We start from the raw sequence: 16048 nt of genomic DNA on the forward strand, positions 1-16048 counted from the left end.
ACCAACAAGTGCAACACTAAAAAGCAAACCAACAATCAAAATAATGCTTAATTGCCTTAGTTTCGTCCCACACTTATCAGCTTAGCTACTAAGAATAACACACATTATTCACCTGGACAGAAGGAGGTTCTGAGGAACGTGTTGGTCCTGGAGCTTCCTGGTCAGGATGTTCGGGAGATCCCTCTGGCTCAATGTCTGGAGCGCCAACATATTCTGCAGAGACAAAGCTCACTAGATCATCAAGCAAAACAGATCAGAAGCACATTTTCCTATTTTATTATTACAGTGATGTTGCAGTAATATAGGAAAATTAAAAATGTATTTGTTTTTAAATTAAACATTATGATTGCAGTGTCCCTTTAAAGCTTTTACCCAATTACAAAACTGTCACTTTTAAGAGTTTTTGGCATTTCTTTACACACTGTACTAGTTAAAGTAATAAAACTAAGATAAATGACCCACTACCACAATAGTCTAAAATAGTCAACACCATGTCAAATAAAGTATTTCCATAAAATATTTCTTTGAATTATAAAACAGTAGCACATTTCTAATGAAGGTCCTACAAAATACAAACTAAGCTTAGTAAATTCATCCTAAGTTAAGGCTAAAATAACATTAAGAGTCAAATATGTGAGAGACAACTTCCACTGAACAATAACAGGGGACTGACAACAACTACAACAACAACATGCCCTCCCTCCCGCCCTCCCTGTTAGAATGTGAATAAACGGGTGTGGAGTCAATCAGTCATTCCCAAGGCAGGATAGGCAAACTTGACAGGACATGGTCAACTTTCATAAAACAAACAAAAACGCTGATTCATGACGAACAAATATTAGCCAGCCAGCTAACATTTATCCGACGCTAGCTAGCTGGCTAGCAGGACAAATAAACAAACTTGGGGGGGGACAACAGCGTTTCCCCTCCACCTCTCCAGCCCACATAAACAAATAACTTACCTTTCCCCTTTGCAAGTTTTTCTTGATCAGTTTTCTTTTCCTTCCGTTTTTCCGCACCGCTGGGATAACTCCTTTTTGATGCCATTATGGTGTCTGTTTGTTTTTAATCCTCTTGCTAACGGGAACGAATGGTAGCTGTCAATCATTCACATCATACCTGTCGGCGTCGCCGGCCCGCTACGTCACAACCTGCGTGACAGTGCGGCAAGCCACCAGAGTCCAAGATGGCGTCCCATTCCTTTCAATGAAGTTGCTCACCCAGCGCATGGCTCCCAAAAACCTTTTGACTTCCGCATTGATGGGATAATAGAGCATGCACGGTTGTGTCAGTGTGGAGATCGTCACTGACAGACGTGCGCGCTCACGAACCATACAAAATTCAACATGGAAATGAATGTATTTTTTACGGAACAACTGACGATTGTTGTTTCAAAATTTCTATCAATAATAATGATTATTATTATTATTATTATTATTATTATTATTATTATTATTATTATTATTATTATATTAATAAAATAGTATTATTATAATAATATACTATTATTTGTGTATTAAACAAGTGAGCAATGTGCCACTGAATAATAAATGATAATTCTTTGAAGCAACTCTCTATGGACCATAACAGCACTGCCACACATATTTTTTTAATTAATAACCTCTTTGGAAAGCAGACAAAGTAATAAAATGATTGGTCTATTTATTTCATCAGAACTAAAAAAATAAAAAATAAAAACTCAACGATCTTGAAAGTTCCTCCCTTTCTCTTGCACCTGTCGATGTGTGTAGCTAACACAAATTTGCAAATATTTTGTCGTCCTCATGGAATTAAACAGCACACCATGTTAATTTATCAGCGAGTGCTCTCTTTTCATGCAATTCATCACGCTTAACATGTAATGCTGAATCATGAAAGCTATGGAGCAAAAAATAATAATTACATAAACGACGAGTGAAATAAAATGTGTCATTCATTCAACAAAGATTTCATTCATTTTCTATACCCGCTTATTCCTATTCAGGGTCACGGGGGTCTGCTGGAGCCTATCCCAGCTGTCTTAGGGCGAAGGCAGGGTGACACCCTGGACAAGTCGCCAGTTCATCGCAGGGCCACATAGAGACAAACAACCATTCACACTCACATGCACACCTACGGACAATTTAGAACGTTCAATTGACCTCACATGCATGTTTTTGGAGTGTGGGAGGAAGCCGGAGAACCCGGAGAGAACCCACGCAGACACAGGGAGAACATGCAAACTCCACACAGAAAGGTCCCAGGTCCGGGCCCCGGAATCGAACCCACGACCTTCTTGCTGTGAGGTGGCAGCGCTAACCACTGCACCACCGACTATTTTATTACTCAGTTGAAAATGCCATTTTATTTTATTTAACAAAGCATATCATTATTTCATCATGCATTTAATTGTTTTGTGGTCCTGTGTTTTAGTGCTTCATAATTTTATTCTGTTGTCAAATTTGCCCATCAAAGTCAGATTAGTAATCCTGTACATCAGTTTAAGGAAAACCAATTCTAGGTAATGGATTGCAGATCTTGTAGTGACCTGTTACAATGGAAAGAAATGTATACATAATAAGTACGTCTGTGTGCCCGATATTTTAGCTAACACTAAACTGTCTGCACAACTGTCTGCATTGTGCTTAAATTGGATAAATATGTTTGCATACCCAATTTTAAGTAAAATTACACAAAAAAAATATTGTACATTTATTTTTGGAATATTTTGCTTTTTACAGCTTTCCTTTTGGGGACAGAAAAAGGTTGCACAAATGGGTGGAAAATGTGAGAAGAAAAAACTGGACACCCAATGACAACTCCAGGCTGTGTGCTCTTCACTTTGAGGAGAAATCTTTCATTTTGCGTGGTGAGAGAAAGTGCCTAACTTCAACAGCTGTCCCAACAATTTTTAGTTTCTTCAAATCAGGTAAGAGCATGGCTACCAAACAAAAGGTAAGTGAGTCACACACACACCCACACACACACGTGATTTTGATCAAATCTTTGACCACACATATTCTAAAAAATGTAAATAGGTGTCAGAGATCTTGGAAGAAGACAGTTTTCTCGTGATTCAGGAACCATGTGACAGCCATACTGTGTCTGATGTACATGTAGAGGTCACAAATGATGTACAGATCACCAATGATGAAGAGGTCACACATGATGAAGAGGTCAGAGCAACAATGAAGGGATTTTACATTGACTGTTCAGTTAACATGTTCAATGTTAAAATATTCACATGAAAAAAACTTGAAAATCATTACGGCAGACGTAAAAAAAAAATTGTAAGAAAGTGTTGAAAGTTATCTTGAAATCATTTATGAAGATACTCATTATAATATTGATGAAGTGTTATTTCATGTTTTGTTGGCTGTTTCAAGGGTTTATTTAGTTTGTTGTGACACAATCTAAGGTTCAATTTGTAAAGAAATAAAAGTTCTTGTGAAAAAAGATAGTGGTCAAAGTGATATTAGTGTTATTTGTGTTTGTGTTTTTTGTAGTCTTGTCTGGATTTGTCCTGTTCGTTTCTGGTCTGTGTTTGTGTTCCCACTCTTGGCCTGCACCTTGTCGTGGTGAGTGGGCTTTTAACTAAGACAGGACAATTATATATATCGTGTGAAGCCAGCAAAACAGTCATTATTATGAGAATTATAACTGAAGCACACTAAATAATACACCATCAGTCACATTTTGCTTTTCTGTTATTAATCTAATGTGTGTTATGTCAAGCCTCCACAGTGGCGTGCTGCAGTCAGGATGAGACAAACAAGGTGAATGGATGGACGGATTGATGAGCCCAGCGAGCCTCCACCATCCACAGACAAGCCAGTCCCATCTTCTACCCAGAAGGATGTCTCTTCCATCTATCTTTGCCTGCCAGGGAAATGCAACCAAACATAGTAATTACAGATGGTGTTGTCTCTGTTAAAGTGACACATGAAAAAAATAAAATATATATATGTTTTGTGATTCATGTTCATGACAATAACAATCGAACAGATTTTCTTCATTCTTCCAATGAGTTTCGCAAACAAACATGGAATTTTCCCTGGATCATACTAATACGTTTGTAGATTATATAAAGAAAATTATAAAACACATTTGTTGCGGTTTTATATTAAAGCAGATAGTCAAACGTAAATGTAGCGTGGTAATGTTGCGAAGACACATTTATTTTTGTTTTTCTTTGTTTCTTTAGAAGCTTTTATTTTGGTTTTCTGTGGAAGCACAACAGACAACACACATGTTAACGTCCGCTACTACGGTCATAGGTCTCACGAGCCACTTGAGAGACTTCCTCTCGAGCGTTATCTACTTTTTACATTTCAAAACACAGATCCATACCCGACTTCGACTTGAACTTATTAATCATGTCGTTTCCCACATTCAATCTTACTCGTATACATTTAAATATTCACATTTCTACTGAATAAACATCCCATAACGTTAAACAAACACTAACATAACCGAGCGTCAACCCCGCCTCCTGGTAACCTAGCAACGGGCTAGCCGTTGTTTCCTCTTCGCTAGGTAATCACTCAGAGACGATACATTCAAAACGTAAATTTAACTCACATACCCTCGATCTCAGACTTCAATTACGAAACAGCCACAAATACATTTGCTCTTATTTTCAACCATTTCCCCTTCTCACCTGTGGAAGCACAACAGATAACACACACGTTAACGTCCGCTACGACGGTTCGCTCCACATAGGTCTCACGAGCCACTTGAGAGACCTCTCGAGCGTTATTCCCCGGGGCGAACACGACCTCCACTGGTAGAAGTGGGTAACTGCACCCTGCTCACTGATCACTCTCACACACGCCACAAACCACAACAAAAGCAGGAACAGTGCTTTGCCACAATTATGCTACATAAACACGTCCTGGTCCCCTCTGGATCCTCTTTTCCGGTCCTCGCGATCACTCTCTTGGCTGCGGTGGGCATGGTTCTGCCCGTGGTGTCTTCCTTTGTCAGGGCATTCTCTGGCCCAGTGACCCATTCGGCCGCAGATGTGGCACGCCCCCTTTTCGCCTCTGTCTCCGCTAGTCGCCCTTCGTCGGTTGTCGTTGTTCCTGTAGGGCCGTCTCGCCGTGTCACTGAGGTGCTTCATAATGGTGAGGGAGGCACGCTTTATCTTCTTGTCCTCTGCATCGCTGGCCTCCTGCAGAAGCCTCTCAGCGTGCACTGCATGACGTCGGACCTCTGTCAGCCGGGCATCTTCAATCCCCACGCAGCAGCTTCTGTTAACTGCTTTGGCGATCTGGGGGAGCAGCCCTTGTCTGAAAGCAGTGATGAGGCTGGCCGTTTGGTTGACGGCAGTCCTGATGAACGTGGCGACGCTGCGGCGTCGGTGCTGGAGTGCGCAGGGTTGTACGGTGGTAGCGTTGGATGAGGGCAGGCGGGAGGAGGGAAGACAGGCATGTCCAGGAGAGGGTCCCTCGGGCCTGTAAGAGAAGGATACAGACATTTGGTGCATTTGAATGCTCGTGTGTGAGTGGCTCCTTTTCTCCCTCCTCTGGGGAGTGTGTGTGAGTGTGTGCACCCTCTGCCGTTATCTCTGTCACCCCTGTGCTCCAGCGCCCAGCGCTGTTCACACGTTTCTTTACTTGTTTCCTGTCCCTGACCTCTGCTTCAGGTTTCCAGAATGAAAAACACCTTTCATGATCTTTGATGACTTGAATCTCCCACCGGTTTGGGTTTTTCTTTTTTGTAACCTTTCCCTCGGCTATATTCAGTTTATCCCGGAGGTTTCTCAATTCCTCCATACTCAGTGATCCCCCCTCTGGGAAACCATACTTTTCAACCCAAACATCCAACATATCAAGACAATCTGGACCGTATTTTTTCCGCATGTCGTCCACAATTTGTCCCCCCTGGGGAACTGCAGCAGCCACTTTGCGCTGGTTCTTCCCCATCCCTGTCTAGACTTATTACTTGTAGCTGCACAGGCGTCCCTGTGCCCCCTTTTTTTACTCAGGCGCAAAAAGGTCGAGAAAAAATTCACCCCTTCGGTACTTAGTCACCAAAGGTTTTGCCCGCTCAGCCCTCACCAACCTTCTTGGATATCTGGTGAGCGGGACAGGCCCGCGATATGACCTTGACTGGCGCGATATTATGATTTAGCGTACGTTACGCTCAACGTCATTCCGTGCGGCAGGTAAAAAAAAAGGTGGTGTTGTCCTGGGTGTCCCAATTCCATCGCAAGCCGATCGGAGCCGATTATCACCCGGGTCGTTTGTCGGGTTGGTTGACCCGTTTTGTCGTGCAACAGCTGCAACTGCAAACTGCAGGCTTCAATTTACCGACGCCTTACACATGTGATGGCATGGAGACTGTGCATTGTAGCAACATCAGTCCCCTCAGAGAGAATCTTCTCCAAAACAGGGCAGATATTTACAGAGAGAAGAAACAGGATCAGCCGCACAAAGATGAGGCTCTTGGTTTTTCTCATTGTCAATCTTCACTAAAGGACAAAACTGTTATCTGAATGCTGATTTTTTTTTCTTTTTGTTTTACACATTTTAATTTATATTTTGTTGTGTGAGTTTCTGTAAGCGTATGTTGTTTGACTTTACATTTGTGTAGTAGTAAAAAACTAAACGTTTAAAATTGGTAATAGTTATTTAGATAGAGGCACCTAGACCCACCCGTGGGTCATAACACCCCCTCTCTTAAGAACTAAACCCTATTAACATACCTACAAACAAAACTAAACAAGAAAAACCTCAGTTCCCCTGAAATAAGAATTCCGCAGCTAGTCCACATGTACACGTGATAACGCATCTGCCAACACATTATCAACCCCCCTTCCTGTGGCAAATCTGGAGATTGAAGTCTTGCAGGAGCAGAGACCACCGCATGTACGGCTGGTTTGATTGCGCATCCTATCCAGGACCACGAGGGCATTATAGTCTGTAAAAACCTGACCCCAAATTAACATCAAGATGGGCATTGTCAGAAGGAGAGCCAAAGCTTCTTTCTTAACTTCCCAGAATTGACTCTGTGTGCGTGCTGCTTACTTGTGGCATGTCCCTCTACTTCTATGTCATGGTGCAAAACTGACGTACGGCGGGGGTGGTCAGAAAACAATAGTAGGTGGCTCTCAATTAATTTAACAATATCATGACGGGCTGATGCAGGCAAATGGGACAAAAACAAGCTTAAGTTATTCATAATTTCAGAGTTTCCCAGGCGCGCCGAAAGAACACCGAATTTTTTTTTTTTTTTTTTCATGAGCCCTCCCTCCGCCAATGGGCACGGAGGGGGCGGAGGCTCAGGCGACACATTTTTCCTAGCGACGTAACGCCCGGTTCACACTGGACGCGGAAGCGCCACAAAGCGCCGCAAAGTGCCGAGCGCTTCCATTCGGCGCCCATGTTAATCAATGTAGTAGTTCACACCAGACGCGAACAGGCGCGCGGCTCCCCTCGCGGATCGCGCCATGCATTTAACGTCAGTTCACTGGACGTGGAAGCGAAGCGCCGCTGAGCGCTTCCATTCGGCGCCCACGTTAATCAATGTGGTGGTTGCGCGGCTCGCGGCATGCATTTGTTGTTTCGGCGTCTGCTCTATTTCGTGCGCGAGCCGCGAGCGGTCCTCGTCAATAGTACAGGAAGTCGCTCAATAAAAACGAGAAAATCCGGTGAATTTTCAAAATAAACTAATTTCAAAATAAAAACCCAATGACAAATGCGATCATATATCATATTTGTATGTTATATTTGTCAGTACATTGTATCAGAGTGCGAGAGAGACTAAACACACACACACACACAGAGGAAGACTTGATCAAAATACGTCTGTTTGATCCTAGAGATGCCGGTCAATGATCATTATGAAAGAGGTCTTGTCTTGAGATGGACACCTGAGTGCGTGTTTCTATTTATTTACACACACACGCACAAAAGTGAGCTATGGAGCGGGCTGGCTACGGGGCGAGGGGGGGCGATGACAAAAATGTTTTTTTTTATTTTATTTTTTTTAAAGAAAAAAAAGAAGAAGTGAAAAAGTGGGAGTGAAAAAAAGACTGCACCTGAGCAGAAGCGCTTGTCGACCGTCGCGGAGCTGTTCGCGTCTGGTGTGAACCAGTTGGAGCCTCGCTCGCGAAATTCGTTGGCGCGGCGCTTCCGCTTCCATTGAAATGAATGGCACGAGCCGCGCGCCTGTTCGCGTCTGGTCTGAACCACTACATTCAGTGCCTTTACATGGCACTAGAGAAAATCGAATTATTGCCTTAGTCCGATTATGATCGGAGAACTCACGTGCATGTAAACACCTTACTCCGATTATGATTGGAGTTTGAGAACTCCGATTGGAATCGGAGAACTCCGATTGAGACACCCAGATAATGCGATTGGAATTCGAATTTCTCTGCCATGTATACGCCTTAATCGGACTATTAACTGGACAATGCGAGTGCGCATGCGCCACGCCTCGCTCTCGCGACTCATGACCGCACAACTACGTCGTCTAACAAAACAGACGGCGCGAAACAACCTGGCAAACGCGAATAAGAATGTTGACATTTGGAGAGAGGATGAGACCGGGGCGATGCTTTCTCTTCTAAAAGAGATGGACATATTAAAATAACGCGCAACGGAGACCTTTTTAAAAAGGGTAGCGCAGCAAATGCAGGGCTCTGGCTTTGCGCACCCCTGAACAAATACGTATTCCTTCGTATTTATATTTCTACCTTTTTGTTCACATTTTTTGTAAGTTAGAAGAATTTTAACTTTGTAAATAAAAGCACAGCAAAGACATGTTTTCCTGATTTGTTTTTATTTGGGTAATTTCGCTGTTATTCTGCTGGAAACGGCGTGCAGCGGCACCAGCTTCCTCCACGGTCAGCACTTTAATGAGCGTGTGTATAACTGAAAACACCGTTCCTTTGCAAAACCTGTACACAAACTCTCCCACCAGTCTGCTCCGAACCCGAATCCAACAAGAACGAGAGTTTGGGGTCCGTAGCGACGGCACAAAGCGTAGCATCGAAGTGTTGTTGTAGCCCTCCAACAGCAAACAACGTTCTTGTCTGCCTTTTAAAATAACCAGGAGCACAAGAAATAGGGTACACCTTATCTGCAAAGCAAGTAACACGTACATTATGAACTATGATTCCATATCATAATAGATTTAATATGTCAACCGAAAGCAGCTGACCGGCTGAAAAGACTCACTCCACCCCCTAGTGTTGGGAGGAGGACCCGTCAATAATTTGAATTTCTCAGCTGCATGTATACGGGGACCAAGGTGAGAACTCCGATTGGACAAGAAAACCGAATGATTGCTTAGTCCGATTAAGCTCTGCATGTAAACGCACTGATTGATTAACATGGGCACTGAATGGAAGCGCTTGGCGATTCGCAGCGCTTCACTTCGCGGCGCGGCGCTTCCGCGTCCTGTGTGAACCGGGCGTAACTTTTCAACATTTTGACGTGGCAGACGCGGGACGATCGTTTTCTATCAGGAGTGTGCACTACATAATCTGTATCGGAAAGTTTGCGCTCCACGACATACCGACCAGAAAAACCAGCCTGCAAACCGGAACCGGGTAACGGCAACAATACCAACACTCGGTCGCCTGTCTCAAAAACTCGAGCCACAGCTTTCTTGTCAAACTGCCGCTTCATTTTAGGCTGGCTGGCGACAAGAGTTTTGTGAGCAGTTTCACAAGCACGATGCAAGCGTTCACGGAAAAAAAATTACGTAATCTAACACATTATTCTCTACTCGTTTAACATCGGAAAGCCACTTACCCCTTAACAGACGCGAGGGTCCTCTCACCGAACACTAAATCAGCTGGGCTGAAGCCGAGGGACTCCCACACATACAATCGACGACTGAAGATACACTTTATGCTGCGGAACCATCACTGTGCTCATTTTAACCCCCCCCCCCCCCCCACACACACACACACACACACACACACACACACTAAAATATACGAATTGCAGTAGGTTGGTTTTGTTGCTCTTGGTTGTCCGTTAGTTTTTTGAGAGTTAGTAGTAGATAGATCCCTAGATAGTAAGTTTGATAGATGGATAGAAATAGATAAGTTAGTTAAAGTTACACACACACACACGCACACATATATATATATGTATAATATATATACATATGTATATATATATATATATATATATATATATATATATATATATATATATATATATACATATATATATATATATATATATATATATATATATATATATATATATACATATATATATATATATATACATACAATTTGACCAGCAGGTGTCAGTAGAAGACGAAATTTCATGTTGACTATTTCCTAATGGAAGTGCTCTCTTTACGTTGGATTTTTCTCATAATTATTTGAAGTGTAGGCCTGCAGTTGATGAGGAATCACGGTGTGCTAACGCTACTCAAACAGCTTCGATGAAAAAAGGGAGTGTGATTTGGGTTTGTGGTACATTATGACAATCTTGGACTTGCAAGACTGAGGCGACGGTTCAATTCTCATCAACGTGTATTATATATGTGTTATTTAGCTCATCTATTCTACATTTTAAATAGATCACATTTGACATCTGACCCACTGAACACTTACTATTGAACATATTTTTAAACTATGGGCTATTTAGTCTTGTTTTAGGATATAATATAATTCATTGCACAAACTGTCAGGCTAAGTATAGAGCTATAGTCTACTACAATCAGTCGTGCCAAAAAAGAGACATTGTCTTTATTTTTCATTTTTATTTTATTGTGTCAGCATTGAACCGTACAACCATGTAGTGTTGTCCAACAAGAATGCATGGCGAATCAAATCCCAAACAACCTATGAAACAATGAACACGTTTCTATTGCACTTCATTTTATTGAGCACTAGATGACCTCCTCGAGCACTGTGTCATTGAAGCCTCGAGTAATGAACCATTTTTTGAAACAAGTGTCGAAGCTTCAACAAAGCCTCCATCGGCCACCACTACCTACGGCTGCGTGCTCTAACACCATTTCAGAAGTGACTAACTGCAGACTTGGGAGCGGAGGAGGGATGACAGTCAGGCTGGCTCGACTGCTCCTCCTTCTCAGCCGTGGCGCGTCCAATCAGCAGCCGACATCCAGGACCGCACCTGCAAGGCGTCATTCTCTCTCTCTCTCTCTCTCTCTCTCTCTCTCTCTCTCTCTCTCTCTCTCTCTCTCTCTCTCTCTCTCTCACACACACACACAAAATAAATTGTGTTCAATCATGTTAAACTTGGTTGGGGCACAGCCATGGCTCTTTATATTTTATTTTTATTTTATTTTGTATTTTATTTTGAAGTTAGCGCTTTGCATTCTGGGCGATCCTCAGTACAGAGGAAGCCCATGAAGCAGGTGAGACGGTCTCCTCCCTGCTGAGACAGAAATTAATGCAATAAGTCATGTAACTGTGTTTCAGTGTTTAAATGTGTGCTGGTGTCTTTCATTTCATTTCTTTTTTTTTTTTTTTTTTTTGTTTTAGCAAAGTTCGTTTTTATTTTTATTGCTATTAAAAACGATTAGCATGCTACCATGTCCATTAGCAGCACACAGCTCTCATACGGAGCACGTTGTCTCTGCAGGAGGTGACCAAGTTTCACGGAGCAAGTTATGGTTGTGTCCCATTCTGTTTCAGGTATGTGTGTGTAACTGGAAGAATGTTACAGTGTATAAAAATGGAGCTTTAGGGAGCGAATTATTGAAATTGCGAATGTCATTTTTTTGTATTTTGTAGAAAAATGTATTTCATTTTTAATATTATTTGTATTGTAGAAACAACAACTATACGATCACTACTTCAGTACAGAGGAAGCCCATGAAGCAGGAGGTGACCAAGTTTCACGGAGCAAGTTATGGTTGTGTCCCATTCTGTTTCAGAGAATAAACTGCTGCTCCACACCTGACTTCTGCAAGTCTTCATTATACAGCAAGCAGGAGAGAATAGGAGAGGTCACATTGGTGCCGTGACTCGAGACTCTTTTGTTGTGCTACCGATGCTGCAGAGCGACCCGGGGACTGTTCTGCTGCTGCTGTTCATCTGCGGTCACTGAAGTCAGAAAGGATTTGTTGCTTTTGTGCACTGTTAGACATCAGATAGAGGGTTTATGTACTTTTATTAGATTTTTTTTTTTTTTTTTTTTTTTTTTTTTTTTTCAGTTTCCAGTCTAGGCCTTTTGTGGTTTCATCCTTTTGTTTTGTGGTATTGTGTTTTGTTAACTTTTTGGAAAGATGAGTAATCCTCAGGGTAATGTTTTTGTAACTCCTTTTGGTGCTGGCAGAGGGAGGGGTTTTATTCATCCTTCAAGTGTACTGTTTGAGAGTCCTGTTCAGGGGGGTGGTGTAGTGTTGGGTAATCAGTGTAAACCTGGGCGCCCCTTGCTCAGTACTGGTGTTATCCCTCCCCCCAACTCAGATGCAAACCCTCATGCCCTTGCTAGCCAGGGCACGCATTCCCCTGTCCCGGACAGGCACAGCATGTGTTCCCCTGCACCTACCCCTGATGTTATTGCTGCTAGTATTGTAGGTCAGATGGGTGATGCATTGATTCAACAGGTCAGCCAGCGGGTGGCACAGGACATTATCTCTCACCTCAGTGCATCTGTCACTACCCCTTTACTCAGTGCTGCCCCTTCACCTGCCCATGCTGATATGCTAGCCAGTTCCCCTTTACATAGTGCTACCCCTCGACCTAGCCATGCAAATGTGTCTGCCACAAATGCTTTTGACGTGTCCCATTTGCAATATGTCCCTCATCGAAAGCTGAAGGAGCCCCCCTGCTTCAGAGGAGACAACTCAGACTCCGTTTCCGTTTCAGACTCTGTTTCCGTCCAGGAGTGGGAGGAGCTCATGAGGAGTTTCATTAAGAGGGGGAATCTGCAACCTGAGGAACAAAGGAGGAGATCCTTGTTCATCTTGGTGGCAAAGCAAAGGATGTTGTCAGGTTTGGGACCAGGAACAGTGGTATTAACATCACCTGTAACCCCGATGCCATTTATGGTCTCTTGCAGAAGCACTTTGATTCTGTTCCGTGTTCACCACTCCCATTAGCAGACTTTTACACCACTCTTCCTGGGAAGGGTGAGGATGCCTTTGACTACTGGCTTAGACTGAACCGCGCTGTTGACTTGGCCATTGAACGTCTGAAGGAGCAAGGAAAGTCACTGGACAGCCCCAGCACTGAGGTGACTCGAATGTTCATAAAGAACTGCCCTTCTACTGAGCTCGCCATGACCTACAGGTCGAAGACGATAGACAAGTGGACTGCTGGTGAAGTCCAAGACATTCTGAACGAATATCATTCTGAAATGATGTCAGTGAACAGAACTTCCAGAGAAAGGGTGTCAGTGAATGCTCTTGCTGCTGTCTCGCCACCTGCACCACCTGCTGAAGAACAGAGCCCACTGCAGCCACAGGCCACTGACCCTGATGCCCTGAACCGCCTTATTAACATGCTGGAGAAGGTGCTCCTGCAAAGATCTTCCCCAGCTTCAAACAGTCCTGTTCATGGTCCGACTCGACGGCCTGGCCCAAGGCACCCCAGGATCGGTGGGTTGCACTTGGAGGAAATGTCTTCTTCTCCACCATGGACTTGACGTCTGGCTTCTACAATGTGCCACTCCATGAAGAGCACAAAAAATACACAGCTTTCTCTTCACCTTTTGGCCTCCACTAGTACAACAGAATGCCACAAGGTCTGTCCAACAGTCCTGCAACATTCATGCGAATGATGATGTCAATCTTCGGAGATGAAAACTTCACTAGTCTGCTCTGCTATCTTGATGACCTGATGGTCTTTGCCCCAACTGAACAGCAGGCGCTTGAGCGTCTAGAGATGGTGTTCTCCCGTCTGAAAAGTCACAAACTCAAACTGGCCCCCAAGAAGTGTCATCTCTTGCGGAGGTCAGTAAGGTTCCTGGGACATGTCATTTGTGGGGACGGGGTGATGAAGGACCCTGACAAGATGAAAGCCATCATGGATGTGGGAGAGGCTGACCTGATGGAGAGTGATGGTGTGACCCCTTCCTGGAGGAAGATTAATTCTTTCCTGGGCCTAATCTTCTACTATCAGCACTTCATAGCTGACTGCTCTGCTAAAGCAAAACCCTTGTTCAGACTCCTCTCTGGAAGGCAGGTGCAGCATAAGGCCATGAGAGGCAGGAAGGTGAAAAAGCGATCATCTGCTCCACCAGCGCTTATGGCGAGCCCTACGTTGCACTGCTGGACGAAGTTAATGGCGTCGTCAGGGGTACAGTGCAAGATGCCTTCCGGCTGACAACTGCCAAGTTCTTCAAGAAAGGGAACCAAGACCATCCGATTCTGATGCTGAAGCCGTTATTTTATTTTGAAAGGTGACCCGCAGCTATTTTAGGTCGAGAAAAAAAAAAATGGCCGAAATGTTTGTTTGATGGAAAGCGGGTCAAGCCGGAGTGGTTGGTGAGCCAAAAATTCTTTTGACCTCACGTTGTCTGTGTTGCCTCGAACCAAAAACTCAAGAAGGAAAATAAACGAGTTAAATGGAACCCACGTCTCATCAATTTATGAATGATGTCGTGGTGCTGGTATGACGGACGGACGTTGAAGACACCTGAGCGTCAAAGGTAAAGAGCGGCTACATGAATGAAAACTGTGGAACTACACAGTCAATCAACACAATCAACACATTGAACACACAAACACATCACATCCTTCCTTCATTTGGCAGCAGACAATAAAACAGCAGTTGGATCAAAGATGCAGTGGAGTCCGAAGAGACGCCAGTGAAGGATCTCTGATCCAGTGGAGCTCCAAGCTGCAGTGACTTTACACACAACTGAGCATCATGTTGAGTTGAAGCAGCAGATCAGAGCAACACTGTCAGTCACAACAGGACGTGTTGACACTCAGTGGCTGGAACACACTGGAGTGTGAAGCTGCACTGAGGACACTGTAGTGGAGACACTGAGGACCTGGGGCTTCATTTACAAAAACGTACATGGATTTCATCCTGAAACAAAAAAATCTGGATGTTCAAAATGTTGCGAACGCACAAACGCACACCCATTTCCTTTGAGAGTCCCAATCCTCGTGGAATTGATCGCACATGAGCACGAGCCCTGCTCTTCCCTCGGAACACCTCCACATACAAAGCGTTGGACTTTTGGAAGGACAGTCTTGAGGTCAGCATGACTAAAATCTCCAGTGAGGATGGTAAAGCTTTTGGGTTTGCTGTCTGTTGATCACTGATGGCCTGTTACAGTTCATTGAGTGCAGCGTTCCTCTCACTGCTGTTGTTGGTGGGAGGGATGTAAACTGCAACTAGCAAAATGGCAGTAAACTGCCAGGGCAGATAGAATGGACGGCACTTTATGATCATCAACTGTGCCAGTGGTGAACAGTGTTTGCATACCACTGCAGTGTCCCGGCACCACGCACCACAGATGTAAACACATGCTGCACCACCGCGGGACTTCCCTCCATTTACATGATGATGGTGATGGTGATGATGATGATGATGATGATGATGATGATGATGATGATGATCAGACATTAATGAGTCTTGATTCACTTTCACTGTCTTTAGAATCTCACATGTCGACCACAACTTCTCTCTCTGCTCTCCTTCATCCAGTGAACTCTCAGAGCTTCAGTGTGCAGTGGTGTCTTCAGCTCTGCAGTCCAGCCCCTCCCACCTCACACTGCTGGACCTGAGTGAGAACTTCCTGAGGGATCCTGGAGTGAAGCTGCTCTGTGCTGGACTGCAGAGTCCAAACTGCAGACTGGAAGTTCTCAGGTCAGTTCCTGCTTTCTACTGGTGGACAGTGTGTGTCAGCAGATGACAACTGGTGTGTAACGCTGCTCAGTGTGAAGACTTTGAAGCAGATATTAAAGACTCATCTAGACAAAGTGGATGTTGTTGATATTTTCATGTCAACAATCTGCAGCCAGAAAAGACTTTGGATGGTGGAAGAAAGTGTGGAAAATGTCTCCAGTCACTTGAGAGCTCAATGGAAGTTGTTGATGGGTGATGAAGGTCACATGACTGAGCAGAAGATCCTGTGAAGAAATATTAGAGGCAGATTAATAGTGC

The 16048-nt window shown here is 43.8% G+C and overlaps 1 protein-coding gene across 1 annotated transcript in view; it reads left to right on the top strand.

The window, feature by feature from the left end:
- LOC142889671 (NLR family CARD domain-containing protein 3-like) overlaps positions 1-15824 on the top strand; it is a 68462-nt gene extending 52638 nt beyond the window's left edge. Inside the window, exon 2 of the mRNA XM_076028467.1 lies at positions 15590-15824. Within this exon, the coding sequence (XP_075884582.1) occupies positions 15590-15797 (208 nt within the window). The 3' untranslated portion in view covers positions 15798-15824. The remainder of the gene's footprint in view (positions 1-15589) is intronic.
- The last annotated feature ends 224 nt before the right edge of the window (positions 15825-16048 follow it).

This window comes from Nelusetta ayraudi, unplaced genomic scaffold, assembly GCF_046127955.1.
Source record: "Nelusetta ayraudi isolate G7.1 ecotype Tasmania unplaced genomic scaffold, CSIRO-AGI_Nayr_v1 ptg000023l, whole genome shotgun sequence".
Taxonomy (NCBI): Eukaryota; Metazoa; Chordata; class Actinopteri; order Tetraodontiformes; family Monacanthidae; genus Nelusetta; species Nelusetta ayraudi.